The following is a 27442-nucleotide window of genomic DNA, read 5'->3' as shown; positions in this document are numbered from 1 at the left end:
ATGAAAAAGGGCATGTGCATTCCATGAGCATGCACGCACATCAGGGACGCTTGGCTGGTCCTGCCGCATTATAAGGTCTCAAGGTGTATAACTGAGATCACTGATTTTTCAGGACTACGATGGGGCGCTTGCTGCAACCGAAACTGGCCATCACCTGCACATTGCTGGTAGTTTTCCCTCTTGTCTCATGCAAAGCGAATCACCAGTCTAAAGAGAATATTGCTGATGCTTTTAAGGTAAGTTTTATTACATGTTTATTTAATACACCCACTGTGCAACATAAATTATAGCGGTTGGTGGCACGAAAACCTTCAGGCTTAGAAACGTGACCGTTTTCACTGAAGAAAATATGGGTAGATATCATGATGCGTTCATGAAATAAATTTATGTGCCTTTAAAGTTTGGCGTGAATGTTTGATTGGCGAGTTATATTTGCTTTATTTCTTTAGGCTTCTCTAGCTAAAACGTGCCTAACTACGATGGATCTTTCGTGCTCCTCTTTCACTAAAGAGACTATATAATATATTCGAGCGGGCTAAGGTAAAATTGAGAACATGCACTGACAGCAACATACTTGCTCGTTCCTGCACGCACCCGCGTACACTTGCACGAATGAAGAGAAAGTGTGCATTTTCGCTATAGAACTCAGTGTTTTATGTTTGTTGAATAAGAAATTACCGCAGAGCTGTATGTGACACAATACTGTTAACGATAATAAGCGTTGACATATTAGTTTTTGAAAAGAGCTGCTGAGATGTTTGCGCGAACATTTTTACAGGCTACTTGGTGCGTTACTGGTATTGGTATTTAGCGCAGAAAGACAGCACAGGAACGAACTTGAAAGGACAGATCGCTATTCAGGACTTGACAGGACTAGCGCTCTGTCCTGCCAGTCTCATTCCTTCCTGTGCTGTGTTTCTGCGCTGGAAACTGATTCCAAATGTTTGCACGCTTCCGAGGGTGGCAACTAACTTGAAAGTTACAGGCGATTTATGTGATTTACAGTTTTATCTATGTCGTTCATATACATATAATCAGATCTTTAGGTCCATTTACAAGCAGATCTAGATTTCTATCCTTACTTTGTATTCGTGAGGTTGTGTGCACATACTGCCATACTGCTTCTGCTTAAGCAAACCACGTTAGTATCAAAAAATGATCACGTTCAGTAAACTCGTGCTGCCATTTTGTAAGCTTTAATCATGGAATTAAGTTACAGTGACGGTTTTAAACTTCACCCCGTTTTGAAACATCACTCAGGGTTTTATGTTCCGAAATTATGTCACCATAAATACAGAACCTACGCAAAGCCCCCCAAAAGCCATGAGCTCGCTGGTATTCATATTCTGTTATATTATTAGCGAGCGTATTTGATCAATGCCGAAAGCTTTATGCTGTTACACTGGCGTTGCTGAAACCGTAGTCACTCAAAGCGCTCCGTTTAAAAGTATGCCATGTCCTTCTATGTTACTATAAACATGACGCATTACAATATGGGTTCATTAGTGTGAAGACCAGTGTCGAGTCCTTGAAAAGCGGACTGAGAACAGCTTATAGCACGAGGGATGAGTCCGTGCAGATGCCGTTTCGTCGTGGTCACAGCATGGTGGCTGTACACGTCAGCTGGCATGCTCTGCATCGTTTGACGCGACTGACGTCCAGCGCAATGAAAGCTTGTGTATTACAACCTAGCAATCTTGCGCAACGAATGGGGCACTGAATTCACCAGTTACAGAGAAGCCTGAGTCACGCATTTTTTGGTAAAAACGTAACTCGGTCCATAGTTGTAACCACCAAGCACGGCATCCATCCTACTACGTTTAACAGTAAAAATGCAATGCATGCTCAAATCATTCAGCTGTTAAATGATTCCAGAAATGATTCTGGCTGGTTCGTTGGCACCAATGTTTTTAACACACGCGGGTGGCATCCTGGAGGAAGGGAACTTATGCGGTGTATCCCGGAGACTACTTACGTTGTAAAGCGATATCAAGGTCAGCAAACTGCGTGAGTTACAAATGATGCACCTTCTTCAGAATACATGCACGAGGAGTTAGTATAAGCGGCCTTTTTCTTCTACGAGGCGCTTGCAAGTTTCAAGGGATGCAAAACTAGGCAGTTCGTAACACTTTCATTGTTAGCATCTACTCTTTTCTTGCGACGTCAGTATAGGCTTATTCAAGTGACAGAGAGCACTGAGTCCTGCCTTCAGTCTTAATGTGAAATAAGAAAGCTTGAATGGGGAAAATCGGAGCTGTAGTGCACAAAAATTCCACATTAAGAGCCATAGCCTTAATTTTTTTTATGCTTCCACCCGTTAGTTTTAAATTTTTCCTCCGATTCGATGCTTTTTTTGCGCTTGAAATGAAGATATTGTAAAGAAATCAGGTGATTTGAAAACAAAATACATGAGGGGTGCGCTAAGGGTTCTTCAAATACATGAAAACTGGCTGAAGTAGAGAGTGGGGAAGCTATAACGTGAAAGGATCTTTGGGCGAAAAGGTAAATAAAATAACGCCCTTCTTTTCTAGAGCTATGAGAACGTTCCATACGCCGTCGCTATCTTCGACCTTGACAAGGATGGAGACCTCGACTGTCTGACCGCGGTACGGACGGAATTCATCAAGGAGCCTTTAAGCGCAACTTACATTTTTTTTTTCCTCAAGGGCCTGCACGGACAGGAAGCGTATGTTCACGGTGAAGCTTTTCACACTCATTTTCACAATGCGGAACATTCTGACGGATTACTTATTGGTCATACCTACATATATTAATTAGGCGGTGTTTGTTCGGAACTGGTGGCAAACAAGATTGCAGGTAAATGAAGAACTAGAAAGAAAGTCTACTCATTAACAGTTGTCTTTCCATGCACTAATAAAAATCTCTCGACGAAGGGGACTGTTTATTTTTCACTCAAACAAAAAACAGAGGCAGACGTTAATTGCACACGATACGCCGCCATGGCAAAAGCTAACTTAGTTGCCCGATTTGGGAACCCTGAATTTCTAACCCCGATGAGGTTTAGCGATGAAATCTGCGGTCCATTTGTAGCACCTCCGTTTTCGCTCATGTCAGTGAAATACTAAGGAAAATTTTCGTTTCATTGTTTTCCGCGCTACAAAAATTAATTATATAAACTTTTCTCTACTAGTTGGAGATTAGCTCGTTGTCTACTGTCATAGCTGTATTCATAGCACGTGCTTGCGGGTGGGGTCGGCTGGGATGATGTTCATTCCAAAATGCACAGGGTTATTACTTTGTATCAAGCCGTTTGGAATGCGGAGGCCGTACATCGAAGACACGCAAGTAGGTGGAAGCGCAGACCAGCAAATGACCGCGACGGTACTCTCCACCACCCGGTTGCAGTGAGCATGCACCACGTTGCAGCGCTTGCTTCTAAAGCGGCGCCATTCCCCCACCTTCATTGTGCTAAACGCTGGAAGTGGAGGCTGCTACGCCGAAGCGTCCCCAATCATTTGATCGCCCTGTGAAGATAGCCCATGTCTTGCCCTTCGAATTAACTTCGTCGTCATCGTTAAGTGGCTCACGGGATAGAAATATGTCAGCTCCAAAGGGCATAAAATGCATCTCATGAAAACATCGTGCTATGATTGCATGGGGCGGCATCTTGCCTTTCTGCGCAGCAGCTGCCGTCACACCTATGATAAAACCGCCAATGGCACCGTGGAACATCAATTGTATTGAGGGAAGGCCAAAGCTGTAGCCTTAATGGAGAGTTGCGCTCTGAACACGTTACCTATGTGAGAGGCCCCAGCTAAATAGCTTCGGCAGGTCGAACAGAGGACGAAAGCTCTCGGGACGCTTCTAGCAAACCCTCTGCCCATGCCAACACATTTTTCACGCAATAAAGCACGCGTTGTAATTCTTCCAAAACAGAAACCTTTAGACCACGTGTAACATCATGACTAACCGGTTTTCATTTCAAATTCAGGCGAAACATTACTTACCACCTGCGCCCTGGGCCGACGCCTGACACTAGTTTGTTCACTATTAACGAAGGTAAGCACTGCGTTAGAGCTTTATTATCTTCCCTAGTAGCACAGGATTCTAAGCCTGTTTGTGTCCGACAAGAGAAGGTGGGGCTGGGTCAACCTGTCTAACACTTACTTTGGACTTTTCGGGTGAATAAGTGGGGAAGCCCAAATTAGGTTTCTCCATGTTGATCCTAAGTGGGTCCCATATCGGCGTTTTCTAGGGCTATATAAGCGCGCAATCCTACATCGAACCAACGTCGGACCACCGTTGGCACCAGGCGGCAGGGCTAACAATGATACGAGCTGTATGCTGAAAAAACCGCGGCAAGGCCAAACGGGGCTGCGAAATCAAAATCGCTATGCCCCACATTGGCTGCGGCGGGGCTGGAAAGTGGGAATACCCATATGATGTCTGACCTCTTCAGAAAATGTTCTCTCATCCACTAAGCTTTTAGCAACAGGCGAACGCTACTGATTCATCTTAAAGCTAAAAGAATGGATTGTCATACCTTTTGCGCCAGCAATACATTGGTAAAAGTTGCTGCCATAACCTACAGAAGTCACTGCGGGAACTTTATACGGCATTGCACACGATTACACTTTATCATAATGACAACAAATAATACATTGTTCAGTTGGAAACCATTCCAGATTATGACCATGAGTTCCAGAATCATTTCTTATACTCGGATAACATCAACTGTTGTGTTATGGAGCTTCCATTCGACGACAGGCAAGGTGAGCCGTGACAAACCTGTTGTGTGAATTAAACTAACTTATGGTGCAGTCTTTTGCATTCTGGAAAACATACACACGGTGAGTAAACAACCTTCCGTACAGCCTATCAGAAGATTTTTCCTCCAGCTAACAGTTGTTTATATGCACTACGTGGCAGTATTTGAACATCATATCGACATGTTTTATTTTAAAACTGCCGTGCAGTACTTTATAAACACTGTAAACGAACTCATGAAGACCTTAGATCATGTTGCTAAATATTACATCTGCACAGAGAGCCAACAACGTAAACGCTGCAAAGTTCGGTTGCAAAGTTCGTATTCAATTTTAAGGAGGTTCTATTTTTTCAATTATCGATCTGTAATAATCACGAAACCTTGAGAATACGCCCAGCAAGGATAGAAGCGTACAGGTGTGGCGCATGTTTAAATGAGTGGCTGCGTTTATCCATTTCGCTTCTGCGCTCACAAGCACGAGCGGTGAGCCACTGGGACAGGTCCCCCAAAATGGGACAGTTACTTCGCTGCTCACCCCTTATTTCCTGTGACAACTACGCTCCGATCTCGCGACCCCTTCTTATCCCCGTGTTTCTACTGAAAATCGAGGAGAAAGGTATGAAGGGTCACATGAGGCGATCTTTATTCGTTCTTCTAGGCATCCAGCGCCACCTCAAAGTCGCATGTCATTTTAACTAATAATACAAGTATAAAGAAAAGTCGCTCCACGACTTCGTTTGCATTTTTGGTTATTTTTTCCCTCGTAAGTGCGCTGAAGCTATAAAAATATCTTCGCCTCCTCCGTCCCAGGGCTAGTCTACTGGCTCCCTTCGTTACTTTTACGTGCTCGAGCAAGCCGGGTGCGACGAGTATTTTTTCTTTTGCAGTTGCAGGCCATGCCAGAGCCCTTAATTGGGGCGTTACATCCTATGCTTTAATGTTAGGGGGCCGTGGATAGCTTTATCCAGCTCCTAGATGCAAATATGTTGTGTATACAGTTTGAATACAATATCTGTGGACGTCTCTCTCAAGTCTCCATCTTCTTCAGTGAACTAGCGCACCAATACACCGATGACCACCGATCCTCAAGACTTTGCTCGCTCAGTATCAAAAGTTAGCAAATGATCCTCAAAGAGCAGGGGAAAGAAATGTAACTTGAAGTATGACCAAAACCTGTAGAAATATTGGTTTGCAGAAAATATATGCAGTTAACGATCATGTCGTTCTATCTGATGTCTACATTCTATATAAGTGCGCATTGTGGCAAAGCGTCGGTAAAAATGAACAATTCAGACTTCAGGTGCTGCGCAATCTGGCCAGCAACTTCAATGCCCAGCAAGACTATTCTTTATAGGTATAACAACGAGATCAGGGCTCGCTTGCTCTCAGGAAAGCCCCTCCCTCACCCCGACACGACTCTGCCACCTTGCAATAGTAGTCAACCACTCGTCATACATAGTTGTAGCAAATAGGCCTCGGCCACCAGTCGCTGGTGGCCTTTGGTGCAGCCTGCGGTGCAAATCCTGTAAGTAAATATTCGATACAGAAACCCACAATATCTAAGACCAGAACCATATCAAGCGAGTAGCAGCACTGTTGGAATAATAAGCCTGGGTTTCGTATCGGTTTACCGGTGTGGCGTATAAGGTGTTCAAGAATGGTAGCGTACAGAGGGCAAAACGCATGTCTAGAACACGCTCTGAGCGTGTTTCGGGCGTAACACACGATAACTAGCCATAAGATTTGGTTAAAAGTGGTCTGGATGTAAACATGCGCTCTTAAACGCATAGAATTTCATCGTCATTTTTTGCTTTCTTGGTCGCAGCGGCTTTGGGAGCTCCGGAACACACGGTTTGGTTGTTCTAGGCATGCGTTTTTCCCTCTGTACTCGGCTATTAAAGACTGCCCGATAGCAAGGGACGCCGATAGAATTTCTTGCGAATAAAAAGACACTAGCAGAAAAATATAACATGCGTTGAGCATAATGAGCTTTTACAAAGAATTGTAATAAATCTGAACAAGCTACGAAACTTAAAGTTAATACAAGAAAGATACCACACCAACATCGGATTACACAAATAAAGTGGTAAATATGCTGTTAACACATCCGAATATAAGTAAATAAAATGGATACGCAGTTGAATGTTTTACCACGTTTTTTTCCTGTGGGGCCCCACAGCTCATGCCCGCAGCTTATCACTTGACACACTTCAACACAGACGCACATGTAACCGCCTTATCACTCTTCACAAGATCATCAACAAATGCATTTATGTTGATGTCCCGCTTTTCTTTTCTTTCGCCAGTTCTTCAGCACGTGTCACTCGCCGTACCAACCCGCTTAAGAAGGTGCCGTTTATGCCATTTTTAGACTGCTTCTAATATTCATTTTCTCCTTCGACAGTCGAACTATGGAATGATCTGGATGTCACATTACGTCAGATGTCTGTTGACCGCTTTGCGCGAGAATTGCCTAATCATGTATTTTCTTATTAATACCACACTACTGTTTATGTAAAATTCGTGATTCACACTTGTAATTATGCAATCTCCTACTATTTTATCTACATGTTCCATCCTCTGTACCACTCCTGCAATGTCCCAATTCATGGGATAGCAGTATTTGTAAATAAATAAATAATAAATATAGCTCTGACTTCATGATTATTTAAGAACTCTCGATAGAATACGCATGCTGAGGCCGGTCTTCCGATGGCAGAGGCTAAGGACTCATGAATCCAAAGGTAACGTCGAAACGCTCGATGTTACACACTGAAAATTTCAGCATCAGTTGAAAACAGGACTAGTAGTAGTAGACCTTTATTTGGCCGTAATTTATAGTCCGAGCATGACGACCGCCTCGGCGACCAGAACTCGCCTTTCTTCCTCCCATCAGCGCCAAGCCAGACGAGCCAGGTAGTGATGGATAGAGAAAGTTGGGGCTAGGAACCCGACTCCTGAGCAGCCGGGCAATAGAAGAGGCAATGGGCCTGGTCCGCATAGATACAGGGGTAGCTGGGACAGGAAGGCTCCGATCGACAGCGATAGAGAAAGAGGTGGGACACAGTATAGACAGTATAAACGTTTTTAAAACTAAGTTATTACTCAAATGTGGAACATGCCTGCGTCATTTTACTAAAAACACCTACACGCTTCGCACACGTTCTCCAAAGATTACATGTTGCCAGAACAAATGCGCAAAAAACTATGTTGGGTGCACTGAGCAACCAGCCAAGCATCGCTTGGTTTACTTCTTCAAGAAATCCAAACTTCTTGCCAATCAGTTCTTCCTTAAGACATTCTAACCTGCGCTAATCAGCTGAAGCGGCATCTAGTAAGAATTGTGGGACCGGATACTCAAAACTGGTCATCATTTGTCGCACCAGCCGCTGATGGGCAGTGTTAACCAGTTTACCAAGGCATGCTCTAGGCACGTGGCAGCAGTCGTCCGCACCCCTTGTCGACGGTGCAGTTCGCCCTTTTAATTTTTTGTGCATTGGCAATGGACCTGTTCCTGGATAAAGCAGCTTAAAATAAGCATTAATCACACCACAAAAAGCTGATACATTAAACCAGAAACGCCGGCAATCAGGCATTGCGCTGGCTGGCGCTTGCATTCATCGCCGCTTGCTGCAGAGTAATCGCATTCCGTAACCAAGTAAACGCACATCCGATATAGAAGTGAAAGGATTGCGATCGTAACCAGAATGTAACTTGTATTTGACTCCGAGCGACTTGTATTTGCTGCTTTGCATTTCTGGGCAGTGTTTAACGTCCCAAAGTGACTCAGGCTATGAGGGACGCCATAGTGAAAGACTGCAGAAATTTCCTCCAGTAGGGGTTCTATAATCTGCACTTACATCGCACAGTATACGGGCCTGTAGAGTTTCGCATTCATAAAATTTAGACCGACACGGGCGAGATCGAACCAGCGTCATTCGGTCACCAGCCGAGCGCCGTAACCACTGCGCCAAAGTAGCGGCTTTTCCCGAGGATGGAGCAACCATGTCCTGTATCGACCAAATATTTAGGGGAATCCCCCAAGGTGGAGTAGATTTGTAATAAGGGAGTAATTGTAATTTGTAATAAGGGAGTGCAGTCTACTAAATTGGTTTACACGACTGCACATAAATATATATACTCTTTCTCCGTGAAACAGGAGCCCGGCAAAAGTCTTCCGAGGTAGTTCACTAAAATAAGAAACAATAGCTCTAAGATGTATTTAGCAGTGACGGGAAATTCGCGCTCATGCTGTAATACTGAATCCTGCAATATTATCTCGAAGCACCCATTTAGGAATATAGGAATTTAGGAAAGAACCAGGAGAAAAATGATGGCAGCAAAATATTAAAAGCAAAACCCACGGGATCGAGAGCAGTCCCGCTGCGCTGCGCCGCTGTCGGCCTGCTGCCACCGGACTACACAGCTCTCGATTACGGGCCACCAACGCAAACGTTCGCCACGCATCGCTGTCGGCGTACAACAAAGAAACAAAGTACAATGTAAAAACCATATTGGCATGCAGAGTCTGCCTACTAAGATCGACCCAAGCGAGCCGCTTGGTTTGAGAACCTGGTGCCCACTTGCCTTTTCTCAACATTATGCTGCACCGGACAAGTTTGCCAGAATTTCAAAAATGCTGACATCTACAGCTTGTATACCCCAGGACGACGACGACGCAATATTCCGCGCATTACAACTTTTGGCGCCCACTTCACTTCATTATTTTCTGCTCGTAATGAATCCCAGCGTTTATGTAGTCAAGAGTTTGACGAAACGTCGTCTGGTCAGGTAGAGGCATAATAAAAACATAGGGTCACTGACCAAGTCAAAATTTTAATGAAACGTATTGACGTTTCGGAAGCCCTACGGCTTCCTTGTTCACAAACTCAACTAATGAAACGTCAATACGTTTCATTAAAATTTTGACTTGGTCAGTGACCCTATGGTTTTATTATAATCCCAGCGTTTGCATAATACGCAGTAGAGCAATACTTATCTTTTGAAACAAATAAAGTGCAAAGAAAAATCTGTTTTTTTTTCATCAATTTGTTTCCGTAACTGGCCTAACTTGAACCTGCACAAGTAGTTCAAGGTAGTCCTGTTCAACACTATGGCCAAACGGGTGATTTGGTGGTACATTTCTTGAGGGTAAACAGCGCGAATAACGTAGACGGAAAGTAGGGGAAACACGCGTCATGCGCATCAAAACACGTATGAGGGCAGAAAGGCTAACGCTGGTCCTGTAAATGCATGTTTGTCGTCCACATAGCTTCGAAAAGAATCTGTAGAAACCTATCTGCCTGCCAGATGGCACATATTAAGACCCATACAGTCCTCTCTGCCTGTAAGGCCTTATCAGCAGGGAAAATGAAGCGGATCTAGCAGCAGTGGCAAATGGAAGTGGCCCACGCGATGTCACATCACATAAGGCTTGTTATAACCGCCTGCTTCATCTAGCGGTTAAAAAAAAATAAAAAAACACACACATGAGATATATAAAGTTACAACATAGCTAATTTCCTCATGGCATACCATAATGGATAGGCCTGCGGTGTACAGGTGCGCAAACAACCTGTTTCTGGGCGTGCTCTTTTTCTTTTTGTATTAGCGGCAGTCATAGAAAATCATTTAATTATAGCTGACCGGGACATTGTAGTTGAAGAAAATTCTTTTAGAGTTATGATCTTTTGCTTTTCCTGCCGTGGTTCTTGCACCACGCTAATTACTACCACTCAGGCCACCATGAGACATGTCACAGGAAACCGGAAGAATGAAGAAAAGTGACAGACTTTAGAAATGAAGAGCGCGAAAAGAATAGGAGTTCTACATAAAGGCAGCGCACGAAATGTGAAGCATTCCATGAGCCTACTGTTGGATGTGCGGCTTGTCTCAGCCTAAGTGCGCCATGACAGTTTTTCTGGAATTCACGCTAGCGGCCACCTGTACTTTGTTATTTTTCCCGCTTCCCTACAGCAAAGCGAAGAGCCAGCTGAAACCTGATATTCCCAATGCTTTCAAGGTAAGTTTACAGCAACATTTTCTCTGGCCAGCTTGCTCCAAGCCCACTAGGAAACCACTCGGTTAGGCACAGCACGCTCTCTAGGCTTATCAATCGTGGGTCGCAATCGTGGGTCGCTGCTATAAAAGCATGTTTGTCGTCCAGATAGCAAGGAAACACGGGTAGAGAATCTAGCTATCAACATAGACGCGATGTGTTTCTACGTATTTCAACAGGGTAGAATAAAGTTTTCTCAATTTTGGGACCAAAGCAACCTAAATATATATTTTTGTCTATCGAAAATGAATGTAGGTAACAAAACAAAAAAATCATCAGAAGATAAATTAACAGTGTCGCTGTCAATCATGCCTGCCTGCACAGAAAGTAGGCTAAAATTGAATGTCGATAAGAAGCCACAAGCGCATGCTATATTTATGAAAACGCAAAGGAGCATTTCTTTAAACACAGCTCTGTAAAGCGCATAGTGAGGTTTTAAGGCCTTGGCATACGCCACATCTCATTCGGCAGAGACCTATACATGGAGCCAAGCGAATTATACAGATGAAGCATATATTACGAACCAACCAACTAAATTACACCCCGAACGTTGCTGACGTCGTTTGTTCCCGAAAGAAGTCAGCTTTCTTGCAGTTGCTCTTGGGAACCGCGCAGGAGCTTGCACCTGGACGAAACTGGAATAGCGTGTCTTCAATCGGTAGCTAGTCACCAGTAAAACTTCATTCATTTCTCTTTTTGTGAGGATACTTATCACGGTCTTAAAAGTCACTGTAAAAACGACCTGGAACTATGTATCAAGAGAAAAACTTAATTTTCAGGGAAAACCGAAATAACTCTAGTTCCCATATCAACCTTTTGTCGACAATACATAAGACAATAGATTCTAGCTCTCTAAACATGCCAATGCATAAAAACATGACCTCCCTTGAGAACGAGCCCTATTGCTCAGGCCGAAAACGAAGTATATGGCTGTATATTTTAACAATGTGTGCCACCGTAATTAAAAATTGTCTTTGCTTTCAAGAAACAGCATATAACCATGTAACCATACGCTTGGTACGTGGAAATGATCAATTCTGAAAACGACGCTCGTTTAACGCTTCTAGCCTCTGGCGCGGGCCTCGCTATAACACCGCACTTTCGACGTCATCCAAGGATTATAGGTACCTTACCTTGACGACCCTGTTTTGCAGTCTATTAAGGATAGTTGCCGGGCCAGTTGGTACATGATCACACCGTAAAACAGCGCGCTTACACGGGACGAAGAAAGAAGACACGCACACACACAGCGTGTGTGTGCGTGTCTTCTTTCTTCGTCCCGTGTAAGCGCGCTGTTTTACGGTGTGATTGCAGTCTATGTTCACTCAATTGGATTCCGCACGGCGAACTACTCTCCTAGTTCAGGCAACACAAGCTTTGCCAAGAAATTCATTGCCGGAGGTACAGTTAGGTTTGGTTAGGTTTATGGGGTTTAACGTCCCAAAGCAACTCAGGCTATGAGGGACGCCGTAGTTTAGGGCTCCGGAAATTTTGACCAACTAAGTAAATTTAAGAGATGCACCAGTTTATGCCATTGTCCGCCATTTTCTCATCGAAAGAAGTAGGTGTTGATTAGCATGATGAAGCTTGAAGTGCTTGATGGCACGAACAACGAAGCACTTAACAACGAGCCCGATGAAGTAGAAATGAACTTGATCAGCGCAGCTGTTCTGGCGAGTTGGTTCGTCATGAGGAAACTTCCCGCGCTTCAAAACACGGAGAGACGGCGGTGGCAACATGAACCTTCAAGTGGACAACAATGGTGTTCAAGCGCTACAAGTTCGTTCTAGACGAATGTACTCTCCGGGCAATCATCCTGTTTATTTGCACTCTGATTCCTTTAAATACTTCGGAGAGTATATCAGCTTTTATGGACAGGCTCGGCAAGCTCATGAAGGGACTTTCTTCACTGTTGAGGACATCTTTGACTGTTAACCGTTAAGGGGATTTCTGTTGCGGAATCTGGAGTGGACTGCCCTAGAAGGTGATTGATGGCACATGGCCAACGTGGTGGCATAATATGCAGTTTTTTGCCCTTCCTAGGAAAATCACGAAGAGGAGCGGTGATAACAGACAACCCTGCTTTAACCATTTGTGTACATCAGCTGTTTTCCCACTTCTTACCCATCCATACGCAATTTCTACTTCATTATCTTGGTGTAGTTCGTTTGGCAATACTACCACCTCACGACCAGTACCTTAATCTTTGAGTATGTTCGACGGAGCCTCCCTATATACGGTCTCGCATTCACCGTTTATCTGCAGGAAGGCTCAGCAGAGTAGCCTGTGTTCTGCCCTCTGTGTTTATACTCTGAGTAAGCAAGAGGAACCTATTATCTGAGCGCTTACCCGTTGTGAACCCGTTCTGAAGTTCTCCCAGTGCCTTAACGTTATTTATCCAAAGCTTCATTTTTAATTTCACTGCTTGCACTGCAAGCGTGCATGCAACAGAAATTATTGCACATGACCTGAAGGATTTCAAGTGCGCAGACATTTCTCCTTTAATAGATATAATTCGTTCTTCTCTGTTGCCTGCGCCTGGGATTCGCTTGTTTGATTTTTCTGCTTGCAATACATTTAACAAGGTGTCCTTGCTGCTTCGAACATATCCCCAATAGTCTCCATACTGTTTTTATTGCCATTGAAGCATTTTAGTAGATCTTTATTACCTTGCCTGCTATGGTCCGCTGCGCATTAATAGGCTACACCTAGCTATGTCATTTTACTGGCATCCGCTCGTGGCATCCTGACATATACATTGTCAATTGATTTCAGTATTTATCGAATTGATTCTTGATAAATCAGCCTACCAATCTCTCCCTCCTCTTTTTTGTTGTTCTGTTCCGCAACTCCCAGACACATGTGTCGATAAACAGTGGGTATTCTGGATTCCTGAGATGTGTTTTGGAAAGAGCAGATAATCTTGTTGCTGTCTCGTGTAAATGAGTTTCTGTCGCTGTTTATTTTCACCTTTTCTAAGCCAATTTATTCGCCTAATTCCTGATCTCACGGTTCTCAATTGCAACGTCCCTCTCGATCTCTCTGCCCCATTAACCAATATTCAGTACTGAGCATACTGCAGGCTGCACCTGCGGTGCTAAAGCCCGACTACCTTAACACACTACCCTCAACACCATCTCTTAATCGTTCAGCGACTTCAGCAACATGACCTTTGACAAAGAAAAGCGTAATTCGCTGCTTTAGGCGGACACAGCTCCTGAAGAGGAAGTACGCTCGTGTCTTGAGCTACGCTATGCCTAGTCGCGTCCCAGCACCGCTCTGGGGTCGCCTTCAGTGGCTAAGGTGCGTGTTCGGGCGTTGCTCTCGGCTTGGGAAGCGTATTTTCCGGGGAACCGCAGATCGATGACGTTTCGCTGGCAGTCGCAGAGTTGCCAAGTAAGTGAAGCTCGCATCAGTCGCATAAAGTAAGAACGTTGTGCAGAAGCTAGGGAAGACGACGCGACGCGTCAGCGAGCGACCAAAGATTGCAAGCACAGCAATAGTTCGCGGTTGTGGTGAAAAATATTTGAAACAGGGGACTTTGGGACATGCAGGTCCTTGGGCCTCCTCACGGGCCAACTGCACTGAAACGTTCATGTCATGGAGGCTCATGACGCTGTCAGCTCGTCTGCCAAAGCATCCGCGCGCGCCTACAGCAATGGGGCGAGATCAAATGTTAAGCGCCTATGGTTCAGGCGTGCTGGCTACAATCCGCCAGTGAGAAACGGAAAGATTCTCAAGCACGGCCGCCGAATAAAACGCCCCCATTTACGACGCCAGGGCAATCAACTTCAATCATGTTTGAGGGCAATCAGAAAGGCGCAACTAGATTGATTTCAAACATACTTCGGCATTCCCATGTTTTCCCGTATTTTAAGAAATATGGTATTTTATGTATTGATATTTTGCACTCCTTCAAGTTATTGTGACAGCACAGAAACGCAGTTAAAACAGATAACGAACTCATGCTGGCAACCTTTAATTTTCATCAGTACACACCAATGTACACCACACGATGTCACTTATCACGGCTTCTACCTTTTTGGCGGACCTCATATGGTGAGCAACCTTTTTGCCTATAACATCGCACGTTACTTTTATAATCTGGCAGAAAATAACATATGTATAGATGAAATCCCGTGCAGTCAGCTACTGTCCATCATGTGACTAACGTGGAAAATTGGGCGTATTGGTACATGTCTTGAACAAATAAATAGCTGCGCAGAGAGACGAGGACTAGACGAGAAAACAAGGACGTCCTTGTTGTCTCGTCTAGTCCTCCTCTCCTTGCGCTGCTATTTATTTGTCCATCATGTGCATTTTATAATCTATTGTGGTATCATTGCAGATAAGTGTGGTGTAGTGTAATGTACATTGTTTTTTTTTATTTTTCCGTACGTGCACTTTCCTTTGTTGTGTACCCGGTGAGCTTTATACTGTATTTTTTCTCTCTTTTTTTCTTTTCAGGGGGGTATTACGTTGTATTCAAGCTTCTTATACGCGAACACACTGCAGTCGATGTATACCTGGGGCACTGGGGACTATTTCATGCTGCCTTATGGCAGCTTTTTGTCCGTTGCCCCCTCTTCTCGCTGTAATGTGTCTTAGATAATAAACTTTTAATTTCAGCTTTATCTGCCTATGGTAGTAGGTACTTTACATCCGCGCTAGATTTATTATCTAGTTCATAAACCGCAAAGTATAAAGTACAAAGTAGAAATTAAGAAGCTGCTAGCGCTCACTGTCCTCATTTAAACGAACCATTTTTATCCCTCTCATGAAATGAAAATGTCGGCGTGGGAGCCGCCAGTGCTTTTGCATTCAAGACCCTACCTAGTATGGCAGCGATTTGTCTAATCAATCGGAAGTGACGTTTCTAACATGTTCGAGAAGCTAGAACCTGACAACACACTTGGGAAGCCAGATAACAAAATTCACTCTCTTTTTTGTTGCAGACCTTCGAAAGCTTTCCATATGGCATCGCATTCTACGACCTTGACAATGATGGAGACCTCGATTGCATGACCGTGGTACAGAGGGAATTCAACACGGATCCCCTGAGCACAGCTTACGTTTTTTACCTCAAAGGGCTGAACGGGCGCGGAGGGCATGTGTCATTTGAGCCTTCTACCACATATTTTCGCCATCGCTATTAGTCAGTTTGCTTAGTTGGCGTTAACAACTGTTGTGAATTTAGTCTGGTTTTTTAGAAAAACCGCTCAACAACATTGCTATAAAAAAAGCAACAAAAGTCACTGCACATTCTTAAACTTGGCTCTTCCATGAAGCCACGAAATTCGTCCGATAAATGCGACAGTTCGTACCTGTACTTGAAATATAGGCAGAAATAAATGGCAACGTTACAAGGTGTAGCTTACTATGTAGCTTTTGCTCATTATCGGACCTGCAACAAAAAATCCCAAAGAATTCTTTGACTACTTATACCACCTGGGTTTCCGCCTACGGCAGTGAGACAGGAAGGAGACTTTTCGCTACTTAGCCTGAAAAAAAAATCAAACAAAAAGAAACAGCTGCACTGCTACGAGATTACATCATTCTCTGCTTTATTTAGGCTGTCTTGATAGCATGTGATTGCTGGTTAGTTGTGTCAGGTTAAGAAGTGCTAACTGCATACGAAGGCGAGTACACTGCCATGGCTTTGGTTCTGTCTTCTTTGGCTTGGTTATTTTTGTCAGTTTCCTATTCTTGCCTTCATAGTATACGAACAAGCCGATCGAAACAAAAACCGCAGATATTATTCGCTCTATTTGCGAAATATATGGTCCCTTACTCAAAAATTGTTTCAGCAAGTGGTAAACAACGCTAAGAACAGGTTTCGCAGGTAGAATATTCGTGCGATTTAAGTGAGCCATAAACCTGGGAAAAGTACGTTTACCGACTACATAAAAACAAACGCGCTGCGAGCATTCAAGCAGATTATTATATAATGTTGAATTAGAAGGCCACTTTCTGCAATGTTTAACTTTTCCTCTGGAAGAACGTGGCTCACAAGTGATTATCAATTTCAATGCCAGAATCATATCATAAAAAATATTAGTCTGAGAATCTGAATATGGCTTTTACGGGAACCTCCTTATTCGCTATTTTTTTATTGCGAACTCTGCGCAAAATGAACATGTATAGAATTCTTGTAACTTAGCAGCCTGATTTTGTATTGACTGAGCACATGATTAATTACAGAGTTAGGATGAAGGTGCATTGTGGACACCAGCAGATCTCTTACTCCCGCCTTAATATTCTCCTCCTAATGTTTCCTATACATTCACTTCTACTCCAGTTACGCAATCTAAAGACCGGTTTTGAATTTGGTTTCCAATTCGTCCACTTGAGTAGTTTGGACCACAGGAAGGAGGAGGCCAAGGCATTTAGGTGCCCATATGTAACAAAGTTCTGATTGTTTTTTTTTTGCTGGTCGTATTGTCACCATGACCTATTTTACAACAGAAAAACCGCAGGGGTAATTTTTTTTTTGTTAACACAGTTACCAGACGAATGAGACCGAGAGGCATTAGCTACACTACAAAAACGCGTCGTAGTGTGTAATGGAAAATCCGTTGTGAAAGGCGGCAGACACTAGAGGACGCGACAGCAGACGAGGCACGCAGGCTGAGCACATGACCTGACCATCTTGCTTTTGATAGTTGTTTGGTCTGCTTTTGTTGTTATAAAAAAGGCAATAAAAATTTGCTGATATCCTCCCATGTGAGAAAAATGTAAATGACAGTTACGTAACTCCTTTTTTATTATTGGATTTATTCGCTGAGAACAGCTATTGATCTGACTGCTCCAGAAGCATCATTATGACAGATATTGCCGTTGAAGAGCGGCACATTCCGTGTTTACACTTCTTCTTGAGAAAGTTAATACGGCTTATTAAAAGTTTGCCTCTTGAGTACTCCGTCCTTTAGACCACGTGCACCGTCATCACTAACCAGTTTTGGTTTTTATTGCAGGAGAAACGTTACATTCCATATCTACCCTGGACGACACCTGATACCAACGTGTTCACAATTAACGACGGTAATTAGGAACGCTTTAGAACTACATAACACTTGTATAAATGCGTTAGTAGTGTACTTTGCCGACGTGGTGGCAGCAGAGATGAAGGAGCCATATTTTTTTAATATTTTGCACAAAATATTTTTAAAACATCTGAAAAAAGGCTTAATCCTCTAACAGAATAAGGAGTGACTGAGACAGATGTAAGTATTCCGTAACTTAATCAAGATATACTTTACAAATCTAAAAAAATGCTTACCTTAATTGTACTTTACGTGGGGCCAACGCGTGGCGTCTAAGGCTAGTTTCACTGATGCTGCTGACACAGCTACCGCGTCTACAGCGCTAATAAATATGACAGTTTCCTCACTATGTAACGTTGTAAGAAGTGCAACTACGCCGATCACATCCCTTGCGTGGCGTACCTTGTAAGTTTCAAAATTGGAAGTTAGAGATTTTCTATATATGCTCAGCGGGCGCAGTGCCATTTTCATTTCTACTTGAGGATCTGAATGAAATGATATATGCAACATGAACTCTATTTTCAGTTGTGCAATTAAGACATAAATATCTCGTCTAATATGCAGTAATAAATATAAACAGGAGGATTCCTACGCGTATGACTCCGAAAATGTTTGTTACGATAAACCTACGGCCGTCCAAGGTTATGGCTTAATCTTGAGGATTCATTGCTACACAGAATAAAATTTTCAATAAATTTCTAGCAGGGAGATAAGGAATTGCGCTTGAATCCGCTACAGTATGTCATTAAGAAAGCACATACCGCCACAAGCTTCTCGTTAATATCATGGGCGTTTTCCGACATGCCTGCTTATTCGTCTGTTGTTCCGTTGTGTTAGTAAACGGGTGGAAACCAGACGCCAGGTGAATTGAGCTGTGCTATGCCGTCCTGCAACAATATCCGTCAACCACATCATAACCCGCATGAACACCAGGGCATATAGTAGGGTGATGTGACAAATGAAGGGCGGTTGTAGAAGATCTTCATAACTGTTATCTCGAAACACGCTGAAAGGACTGAAAAAGTTACTTCATTTAGCATGCAATTAAATACTATGTCAGACTTGGCATTGAGAACTGTTTTCGAATTTTCATATACCCAGTAATAGCCACGAGACGTCTGCTCTCTTGAAGAAACGTTTCATTTCCGCATTTATTTTGGTCGCAAACGTAAGATTTATAAACAGGACTGTTGCTTCACGAGTGGTTACCTCACGAAAGGGTGTTGAAGGCTGCAACTTTCGCTGATACAGGTCAATCTGCACCATTGCTCCTCTGCCACGTTAGCATCCAATAACACAGTATGAATTTTCAAACTGTTTACAGATTATGACCATGAATTCCAGAATATTTTCTTATATTCCGACTACAAGAACTGTACTATAACGCTCTTTCCATTCGATGACAGGCAAGGTAAGCTTGAACGGCCTGATGTGTGGAATAACTTGGTCGCGTTAAGGTCTTTCACATGCTAAAACACACATGCACACGCACACATGATGGGGGAACCTGTCTTCCGGACTGCGCTTACAAAAATGGCTTATAGACACCATAAGCTTCTTATAGACTCTATTTCTTTCCTATAGATAGTTCTTTTTGTCTATTCATAGTCTATAGACTGTCTATAGAGAAAAGTCTACTAAAGTGTTTGGCCATAAATATATAGATTGCCTAAAGACTGTCAATAGCCTATAGACTTGTATTGCCTATAGACTCTAGGATTTGTCTACAGAGAGTCTATAGACTTTTTAGACATAAGTCTATTCTATAGATAGTCTAAAGGTGCTCTTTCCTCGCGATGTGAGGTGTTTCGAACAGCGGCGCCGCAAAGTTCTTACACAGGGTATTCATGTTTTACTTAGGTGACCCTGTAAAACTTTTTTAATACCTGCAATGAACAGGGCTAGTAGGCAGGTCATGTATTTGTGAGCATTAAGGAAAATATACCTTCGCCAGAGGCAGCAGAGTGCTCAAAATCACGCGCGAAAGCTTGCCCGCTTTCTTTGTCGATATTTAAGTCATCTAATCTTCGCATAACACGCCTACATGTATACATTTCTAAACGACTATTCGTCAGATACCATCAGACATCGCATGAACTTCCAATGGTTTCTGCAACAAAAGGTAAAGTAGAATAAGGATCTTACGAAACGCATTAGAAGATATGGTTAGCTTGTCCTAGTCACGTATGTGTCATATAGAAAGCACCTGGCTCACTACAAAATTAAGAAGTAAAAAAAGACTGCTGTCTACTCTGTCCTACGCCTAGACTGCGTCAATGTAGGAATGCATGGCTACACACTACGCCGTGCTTTGTTGTCATGCTTAGAGTCCGAGCGGAATGCGTAAAGAAAATGGGAGGGGACACTTAATATGCTATCTAAGGGTATCAAGCGATAGCATTATTGAGTGAACTTCCAAATATATGCAGAATTCGTCATTCTCTGCTTAACAGTCATAACTCCCCGAGAGTCCTCATATTACTCCTGGCGCAGTGGTGCAGTGGTTAAGCGATGCTCCTCTGCCCTGAGATGGCAGGGACTGCATCAGGTGGGGCTTGTGCGGTCCAAGTTGCTCTTTCCGAAGCAACTGCTCGCGTCTAATCATACATTTAACTGTCTCCTGCCACAATGCACTAATTGCTCACAATGCGGTGGGAAGATTGGGATGATGCTACAAGATTACCTGACTTAGGTGGCTCACCTGCCTCCTAGGTAGCTTCTCTTTGTATTTTTCGTGTATTTTTCGCGCATAACACGACGGCGTCGACGCCGCAGCTTCTGCCACATGAGCTTCTTAACCTCATCCTGTGAAAACTATTATGCACCGGTTTCGTTCTGATTGCTATGCCGCCATCGCCCAACTCTACGACGAATTTTTGCAAAATTTCTGCTGAGTAGAGCAGCTGCGCCTCGCAGCCGGCGTAAACGTACATGCGTCGGATCCAGATTGTCGCGCATGCGCCTTTCATTTGGTACTTCATCAAACAGCGGAATACGCAGAAAGTGTTTGGAAGGGTCCGCGGTGTCTTAAGACCGTGTGTCCCAATCTACGAGATCGAAGGTGGGCATAGCGCGAGACACGGTCGATGTGCAAGGGGTGCGCTCACGACTTTTCTGCAGATACGGCTCTGTGTATGAAGAAGTTGCAAAAAATTCGAGGATTCACTCATTGGCCATTTCGTGAGGATAATATGCATCCATAAGTGGATTAAATTTATCTTTCACAGTTCGTCTTTTATGAAAATTTTTGTTTTCCTCCAAGTGCTTCGCTTCGTACGAAATTAGCGCCACTTTTTAGCGACGCTACTGTTCATGTCTCAATAATTTCAAACCAACTTTTACATCAGTAAGTACTCCTTGCTTAAGCATGTACGTTCAGCATGCCAGTTGAAAGGCGCAGCTGAGCTGTAGGCTCGCGAAGCCGCAATCAGATTGAGCGTGCCTCGCTGCCATTACCCAAAGTACAGCTATAAAGCGTGGATCCCAGTAACAGAGAACCCGATACCTTTCCAACGGCGTTTTATTTTTTAAGTTCGGACGTAGTGTATACGAACGGACAAACATCTGGGGACCAAGAGAGATGGAAATCGAGCCATTAAAGGTATGCTGCACTAAAAAAAATTCAGATGTGCACTTAGGTCTCTTTACGTGCTTAAATGCGAAAGCTGTGCAGGTGTGTCTCTTGCGCTATCTCTTGCGTCGCACATTGCCTCTTGCGTCGCACATTGCGAGGGGGGTTTTCAGTGGGCGCCGCATAATGACGCTACGACTAGACGGAAAGCACGGAGGAAATTTACCGGAAACGGAGGAAATTTGGTACACGTTGGATTGCCACATCTGTAAAACATGCTCATAATTTCTCGTTTAGGCCTAAGTATAAAATTCAGGGGGGCACTTTGTTGACCTAAAGTGCCGTGAGGCGAAAGACTTAAGCGTGGTGTTGCTGCTTGTGTCACTGATGTGTGGTTAAGATGTTAAGCTTCGCCTCTAAGTGTGGGTTGCAGCCTTCCGGCTACGGCCGCTTATCTGTTTTTTCAGCCAGCGTCCGCTTCGGCAGACGTGATTGTTGCGACGCGCGTCTTTATTCTCTCTGTTTTTCTCTTTCTTCTTATCTTTCAACTCTCTTTCTGCACGTAGCAGCGGTGGTGGCTCGGCTGGAGCCAGTCGGCAGGCAGGCCCCGTGCACTTTCCTTTTCGTCCTTCTCTCAGTCGCAAACAACCAACCAACCAACCAACCCGCCTCTAAGAGCGGAACGCGACAGCTTCTTGCAACGCTGCCAGGAGTCCATAGAACGCCATAGCCCATTCGGTGCTACGCCTTGCTCGTCGGTAAATTGGTTTTTGAGGGAAGGAAATGTATCTGTCTCTCATATCTCGGTGGACACCTAAACCTCGCCGTAACGGGAAGGGAGGAAGGTGGGAGTGAACGAAGACACCGTATTCACTAGACGCGCCTTTGTTCATTCCAAACCATCGGGCTGGCATGGCGGAGTGGTAGCGTGCTCGTCTCGCACTCCGGAGACCGGGGTTCGATTCCCGAGCTCGGCCAATTTCTTTCTCGGTTTTATTTATTTATCTGGAAAGGTTAATTAGAAAGGTTAATTAGGCTAATTGATTAAGTAAGAAATTAACTAAACTCAGTCCCACTTACTTGGAGCATCACTATACGGTCCCTTTAATTGGTTGCATGGTTAGTAGCCAAAGTACAATTGGCCCCGTTTGAAATTCGCGCACTGTGGCATAACGACCGTTTCGACCAATTGAAAAGCGTGACATTTCTGTCGACAACTGCTGCTTAGAACGATGAGGCATTAAATTCTTCCGCCTTAATATATATCTCAAGAATACTTTTTAAGAACTGCGCATTCACTTGACGTGCGTTAATTCAGCTTAGAACGTAGATACGTAGTGTCAGAGTAAATAAATTATCTGTATATATCCCTCATTCCGTACATACATGACCTCGTGTAGTAAGTATCATGTTGAAAAAAAAAAGCGTTCTGGCGAAGTGGCAGTGCACCCGTCTCGCACGCCGGTGGCCCACGCACGATTCGTACTTAGACCGGAATTTTGTCTTAACATTTTAATTACCATACAATAGATGATTGACAGTTCGTGCGGGCACTTTTGCGGGCAGCCTGTGTCTACAACTTCCGCCCACGCTCCTCATGAGCCAAGAAAGGTTTTCACCTTAAAAGTATACATAAAGAATGACGTTTCATTAGGAAGGACCGCATGGTTTCTGATATCTGTTCGACATGCCTCTCAAAGAACATCGCAAGAATTACAACAATAACTTAGTCATTCGGTTTACTAGCTCTTAAAGAAACTACCCTGCTCGACGACAAATTCTTATTATTTGTGCTTACAGCATTCTCTTTGTTGTTAGGTGCGTTTTCGACACTGAATGCAAAAACACCCCAATATTAAATTTATTAAATTTTACTTCTTTTTGCAGCCTATACTGCTTTTTTTTCATGTCGTTAGTGCTTAACTGTGTGCTCCTTATGCAGAATGCATAATGTGGGTGTCACCTGAAGTAAAAGACGACGTCCCTGAAAGATGCATAGAGGAGTACCATGAATATTGCGGGGACGCAGTGATGGCCTACGACAAAGAAACGTGTGCAGGCCTTGTCCTGTAGAAGCCGAGCGGCAAATGCAGGGAACCTGTCAGGGAGCTGCTTCCACCAGCGGAAAGAATAAAGTCAATAAAACTTGTTACCAGATTATACTTTAGTCAATCAGTCGTAGCGCATGGAAAGGGTTGTTAAGTCTGTAGTCTGAACACAAGCCCTGGAAGTAATAATTTCTATATTGTCTACAAAATTCATTCATCTCTTTCAATCCGATGCCTCTATATTTTTAATGTAAGCACTGTCGAGCAAGCGATGCGCTCCAAGGCTCAGCACTGCAGTTCTTTGTAGGTGGACCCACACTACGAAGGCTTCCTGGCTCCCAGCCAACACACTCATTCCCCGGGTGCCAATTTTTCCTCTTTAGAATACCAGTGCCTCACCGGGCAAGAGGATGTGCTCTGTCTCGGGTGTCATAGTATATAAGGCAAGCCAGTACTACACGTGTCGGAACACTTCCAGTTTGCCGATGTCACTTGCGGCTTGGCGACTTCTCTATCTGTTAATTAAATTGAGGGACACGGCCTTGTGACGTCATCGACCTAATGATTTATAACAACGACAGCTTTTATTAGGGATGAGGCTCCTAAGGTTGATCCCATTGAAATGTTATTGCAACGACCAGCTGCATCGGCTGCTCAGTGATTTCTTCCAGCATTGAACTTCATAAACTTGTCTCTTGCGGTAAATTGAGCATGCGGCCATTTTTAAGCGGTACTGAATACAGGATATGTTTAGAGTGTGAGAAATATAACAAGGGGAAAAATTTCCCTTTCCACACATCCGTGACAATGTTCAAAGTTTTAATCCTAGCATACTTACAAATATTTTATTTTGGTATTTGAGTATAGGTTCAAAATAACAAAAATTAACCTGAAATTATTAGAACAGATAGGAAATGCAATTTTTGACAGCTTTTTTTTTTCATTTAAGGGCGGTCACTAAATCATACATAACTAAACCAAACAACCTTCGCAATTAGAAAGGCGTGACGAAGACGGAGGTTTAGCAAGTGATGCAGCCTTATGTACAACAGCTTTTGGCTAGTTACAGGTCAGCATTAAAAACCGAAAACTGGTAACCTTACGCACTCGAGCGTAATCGACTGATTCCAGTATGCCGTAATGTGGATTTCATACGACTCTTAAAAGTATTTTAATGTGTGGAAAACCCAGGCTGGAATATGCTGTTAGAGTGTACCGAAGAGTAAATGTCAGCAGCAGACCGCCGCGGTGGCTAAGTAGTTATGGCGCTCGGCTGCTGACCCGGAAGACGCGGGTTCGATCCCGACCGCGGCGGTCGAATTTCGATGGAGGCAAAATTCTAGAGGCCCGTGTACAGTGTGATGTCAGTGCACGTTAAAGAACCCAGGTGGTCAAAATTTCCGGAGCCCTACAGTACGGCGTCCCTCATAGCCTTAGTCGCTTTGGGACGTTAAACCGCAATAAACCAAACCAAATCAAATGTGAGCAGTAGGATTTATAATCCACAAAATACGATGATCCACTTGAAACACCACCCTCTGCAGTCTGACTCAGGGAAAGTATGTCATTCTCTCACGCCGCTGCTGCCTAGAAAGACTTGCAAAGACGCGATCAAAGAGTTCTGCTGCTGTTTAACTGTGTCTAGTTCCTGAAAGAATGTCGAATGGCAAATTGTTGTATTTGCCTTTCGCAGCGTAAGTACTACAAATAGCACCGCTATCAAAAACCATCTCCGGTGTATCAGGACCGGGGCCGGGATTGCTAAGAACATCTCCCGATAGTAACAGCAACAAGTGGCAGAGCAAACCATGCCCATACTTATCAGTCACCAAGTAATGACACCACAATAATATAGAAATTAGAACTGCAATAGTGTACCAGGAAATTGGTAAATAACTTGAGTGAAACGGAAAGAATGGCCTGTATGATGATGTGCCGCTGAAGGCCCGGGGAAAATTGACTAATGCGCAGCCACCCCTTGAAGATAAATCTGCTGAGATTCGATTTTGCAAGATAAGCAGTGGAGATATAACCAAACTCGGACATAACTCCACGGGCAGTGCCTAGCAGCACGTTAGTTAGCATTCCCCAAGACTTTTTGCAGTGACGCCGACGTTCACAGGCACTTTCATCAGTGCTTTAACAATGCCTTCACGGAAGAGCAAACGAACAGGACTCCGGGCAGCACCAGACCGGATCCTAAAGCGGCATACTTCATTACAAACATCGCCGCCACCGACTGTTTTCATGAGCGCGCTAGTAGGACGAGAATAATCGTTAATATTCGGATGTCTTAAGGCTTGGACATAAGGCTGCTTTAGCGAGAGGACTTGTGAACATTTGGCAAGCTGTATATGGAGGCTAGCCATTTCCAGCGTTTGGTTAAAAGCTTATATTTATTTAACTAAGAATATAATGCGACCTATAAATAAGGTTCAGTGTAGAATAAAGCTTCAAATAACTCCTGGTGGTTGTTCAATATGAACAACAATTTACGTTCATGGCCGGCCGCTCAAATTTGTGAAATCCTCATGCACGCTCGGGAGACATACCGTCCACTTTATGGAAAAGAAGATGTGCAACAACCAGAAAACAGCGAATCAGCGAATCGCAGATTACTGAGGTGTTTCCCATTAAATGTTATTTCCAACTTTCCTAATCCAGGTCTCGAATACCTCCTATATAAGGGCGTTCAATTGCATTAGAGAGATCTTGTTTGCAGGCCTGACAGACTTCCTGAATGGAATTTCATTGCTGGCTTTATGGAACAATCGAAGCTGTGCAGTCGGTATAGGTATCTTCTGGTGTTTCTACATAAAGCTCTTCTACACTCTCATTCCAGAATGTCTGCATGACAGCTGAGGTTTCGACTGAATCAAATGGTTTGGTTTGCTTAATTGGGGTTTAACGTCCCAAAGCGACTCAGGCTATGGGGGACGGCACAGTGAAGGGCTAGGGAAATTTCGACCATCTGGGGTTCTTTAACGTGCACTGACATCGCACAGTACACGGGCCTCTAGGATTCCACCTCCATCGAATCGGAATTCAGCTGCTGTGGCCGGGTTCGAACCCGCGTCTTTCGGGCCGGCAGCTGAGCGCCGCAACCACTGAGGCACGGCAGTGGGGTACTGAGTCAAATACTTTCTCGTAATCTATAAAGGCTATACGCGTGTTGCGCAAACAAACGCACGTTGTAGAATGCTTCTCCCAGCTAAACGGGCGCATTGTTCGAGCTCAAATTTCGCACAAAAATGGAATTTGGTCGGCAGAATTGTTTCGTGCTACATCTCTTTGATTTACATGCCTGAATCGATCAAAAAAAAGTCGTATATTCGCATCGTCTTCTGGAACGGCGAAGGAAATCAAGCTGTTCTCTCAGCGATCGCACCGGTGGCGCCATTCGTTTGTTGGCCGGGAAGATTCTGCAAAGGAGAGGGGTTCGGAAGGTTTGCAGACACTGTTTCAAATGGTTTTTTAATGGTCACAGAAAAGTTAGTTTCCTGAAAACTTAGTTTGGCCAAAGTAATTTTTCTGTGACCATTAAAAACCAGTTGAAAGAGTGTCTTCAAAGCTCCCGAACTCCTATCCTATGCTGAATCTTCACGGCCAACAAACGAGATGGCGCCACCAGTGCGATCCCGGAGAGCAAATCCTGATTTCCTTCGCCGTCGGAGCAGACGATGCGAATATACGACTTTTTTTATCTATTCAGGCAAGTAACCCAAACAGATGTAGCATGAAACAATTCTTCCGACCAAATGCCATTTCTGTGCGAAATTTGAGCTCGAACAAAGCGCTCGTTTAGCTGGGAGAAGCACTCTACGGCGTGCGTTTATTTCCGCAACACCAGATAGATAGTGGCTGGTTACATTGTGCACATTTCTCTATCACTTAATTGTTGGCTGCTTATGTAGAGCAGGTTTATTGAAGGACGATCTGAACTGCGAAGTCAGGTTATATTTACGAAGCATGTTCATTTAATTCAACGTTAAG

General features: G+C 43.9%; 1 protein-coding gene across 1 annotated transcript; it reads left to right on the top strand.

Moving 5' to 3' along the window:
* Positions 1-119: 119 nt before the first annotated feature.
* On the top strand, positions 120-23474 carry LOC149342084 (uncharacterized). The gene is made up of 5 exons (XM_089546743.1): positions 120-236; positions 2532-2686; positions 3953-4020; positions 4647-4733; positions 23344-23474. The coding sequence occupies exons 1-5, from the start codon at positions 120-122 to the stop codon at positions 23472-23474; spliced, it is 558 nt and encodes a 185-aa protein (XP_089402869.1).
* The last annotated feature ends 3968 nt before the right edge of the window (positions 23475-27442 follow it).

This window comes from Amblyomma mixtum, chromosome 5 (assembly GCF_055824585.1).
Source record: "Amblyomma mixtum isolate Tamu chromosome 5, ASM5582458v1, whole genome shotgun sequence".
In the NCBI taxonomy this organism is placed as follows: domain Eukaryota; kingdom Metazoa; phylum Arthropoda; class Arachnida; order Ixodida; family Ixodidae; genus Amblyomma; species Amblyomma mixtum.
Note: the sequence above shows the minus strand (reverse complement) of the source record. Positions and strands in the feature narration are given on the sequence as shown.

Bases quoted from the DNA above. Each gene is read 5' to 3' on its own strand.
- LOC149342084 (XM_089546743.1), top strand. From the start codon at position 120: ATGGGGCGCTTGCTGCAACCGAAACTGGCCATCACCTGCACATTGCTG. The intron at 237-2,531 runs GTAAGTTTTATT...CTTCTTTTCTAG, and splicing joins ATATTGCTGATGCTTTTAAG to AGCTATGAGAACGTTCCATA. The intron at 4,734-23,343 runs GTGAGCCGTGAC...CTCCTTATGCAG, and splicing joins TCCATTCGACGACAGGCAAG to AATGCATAATGTGGGTGTCA.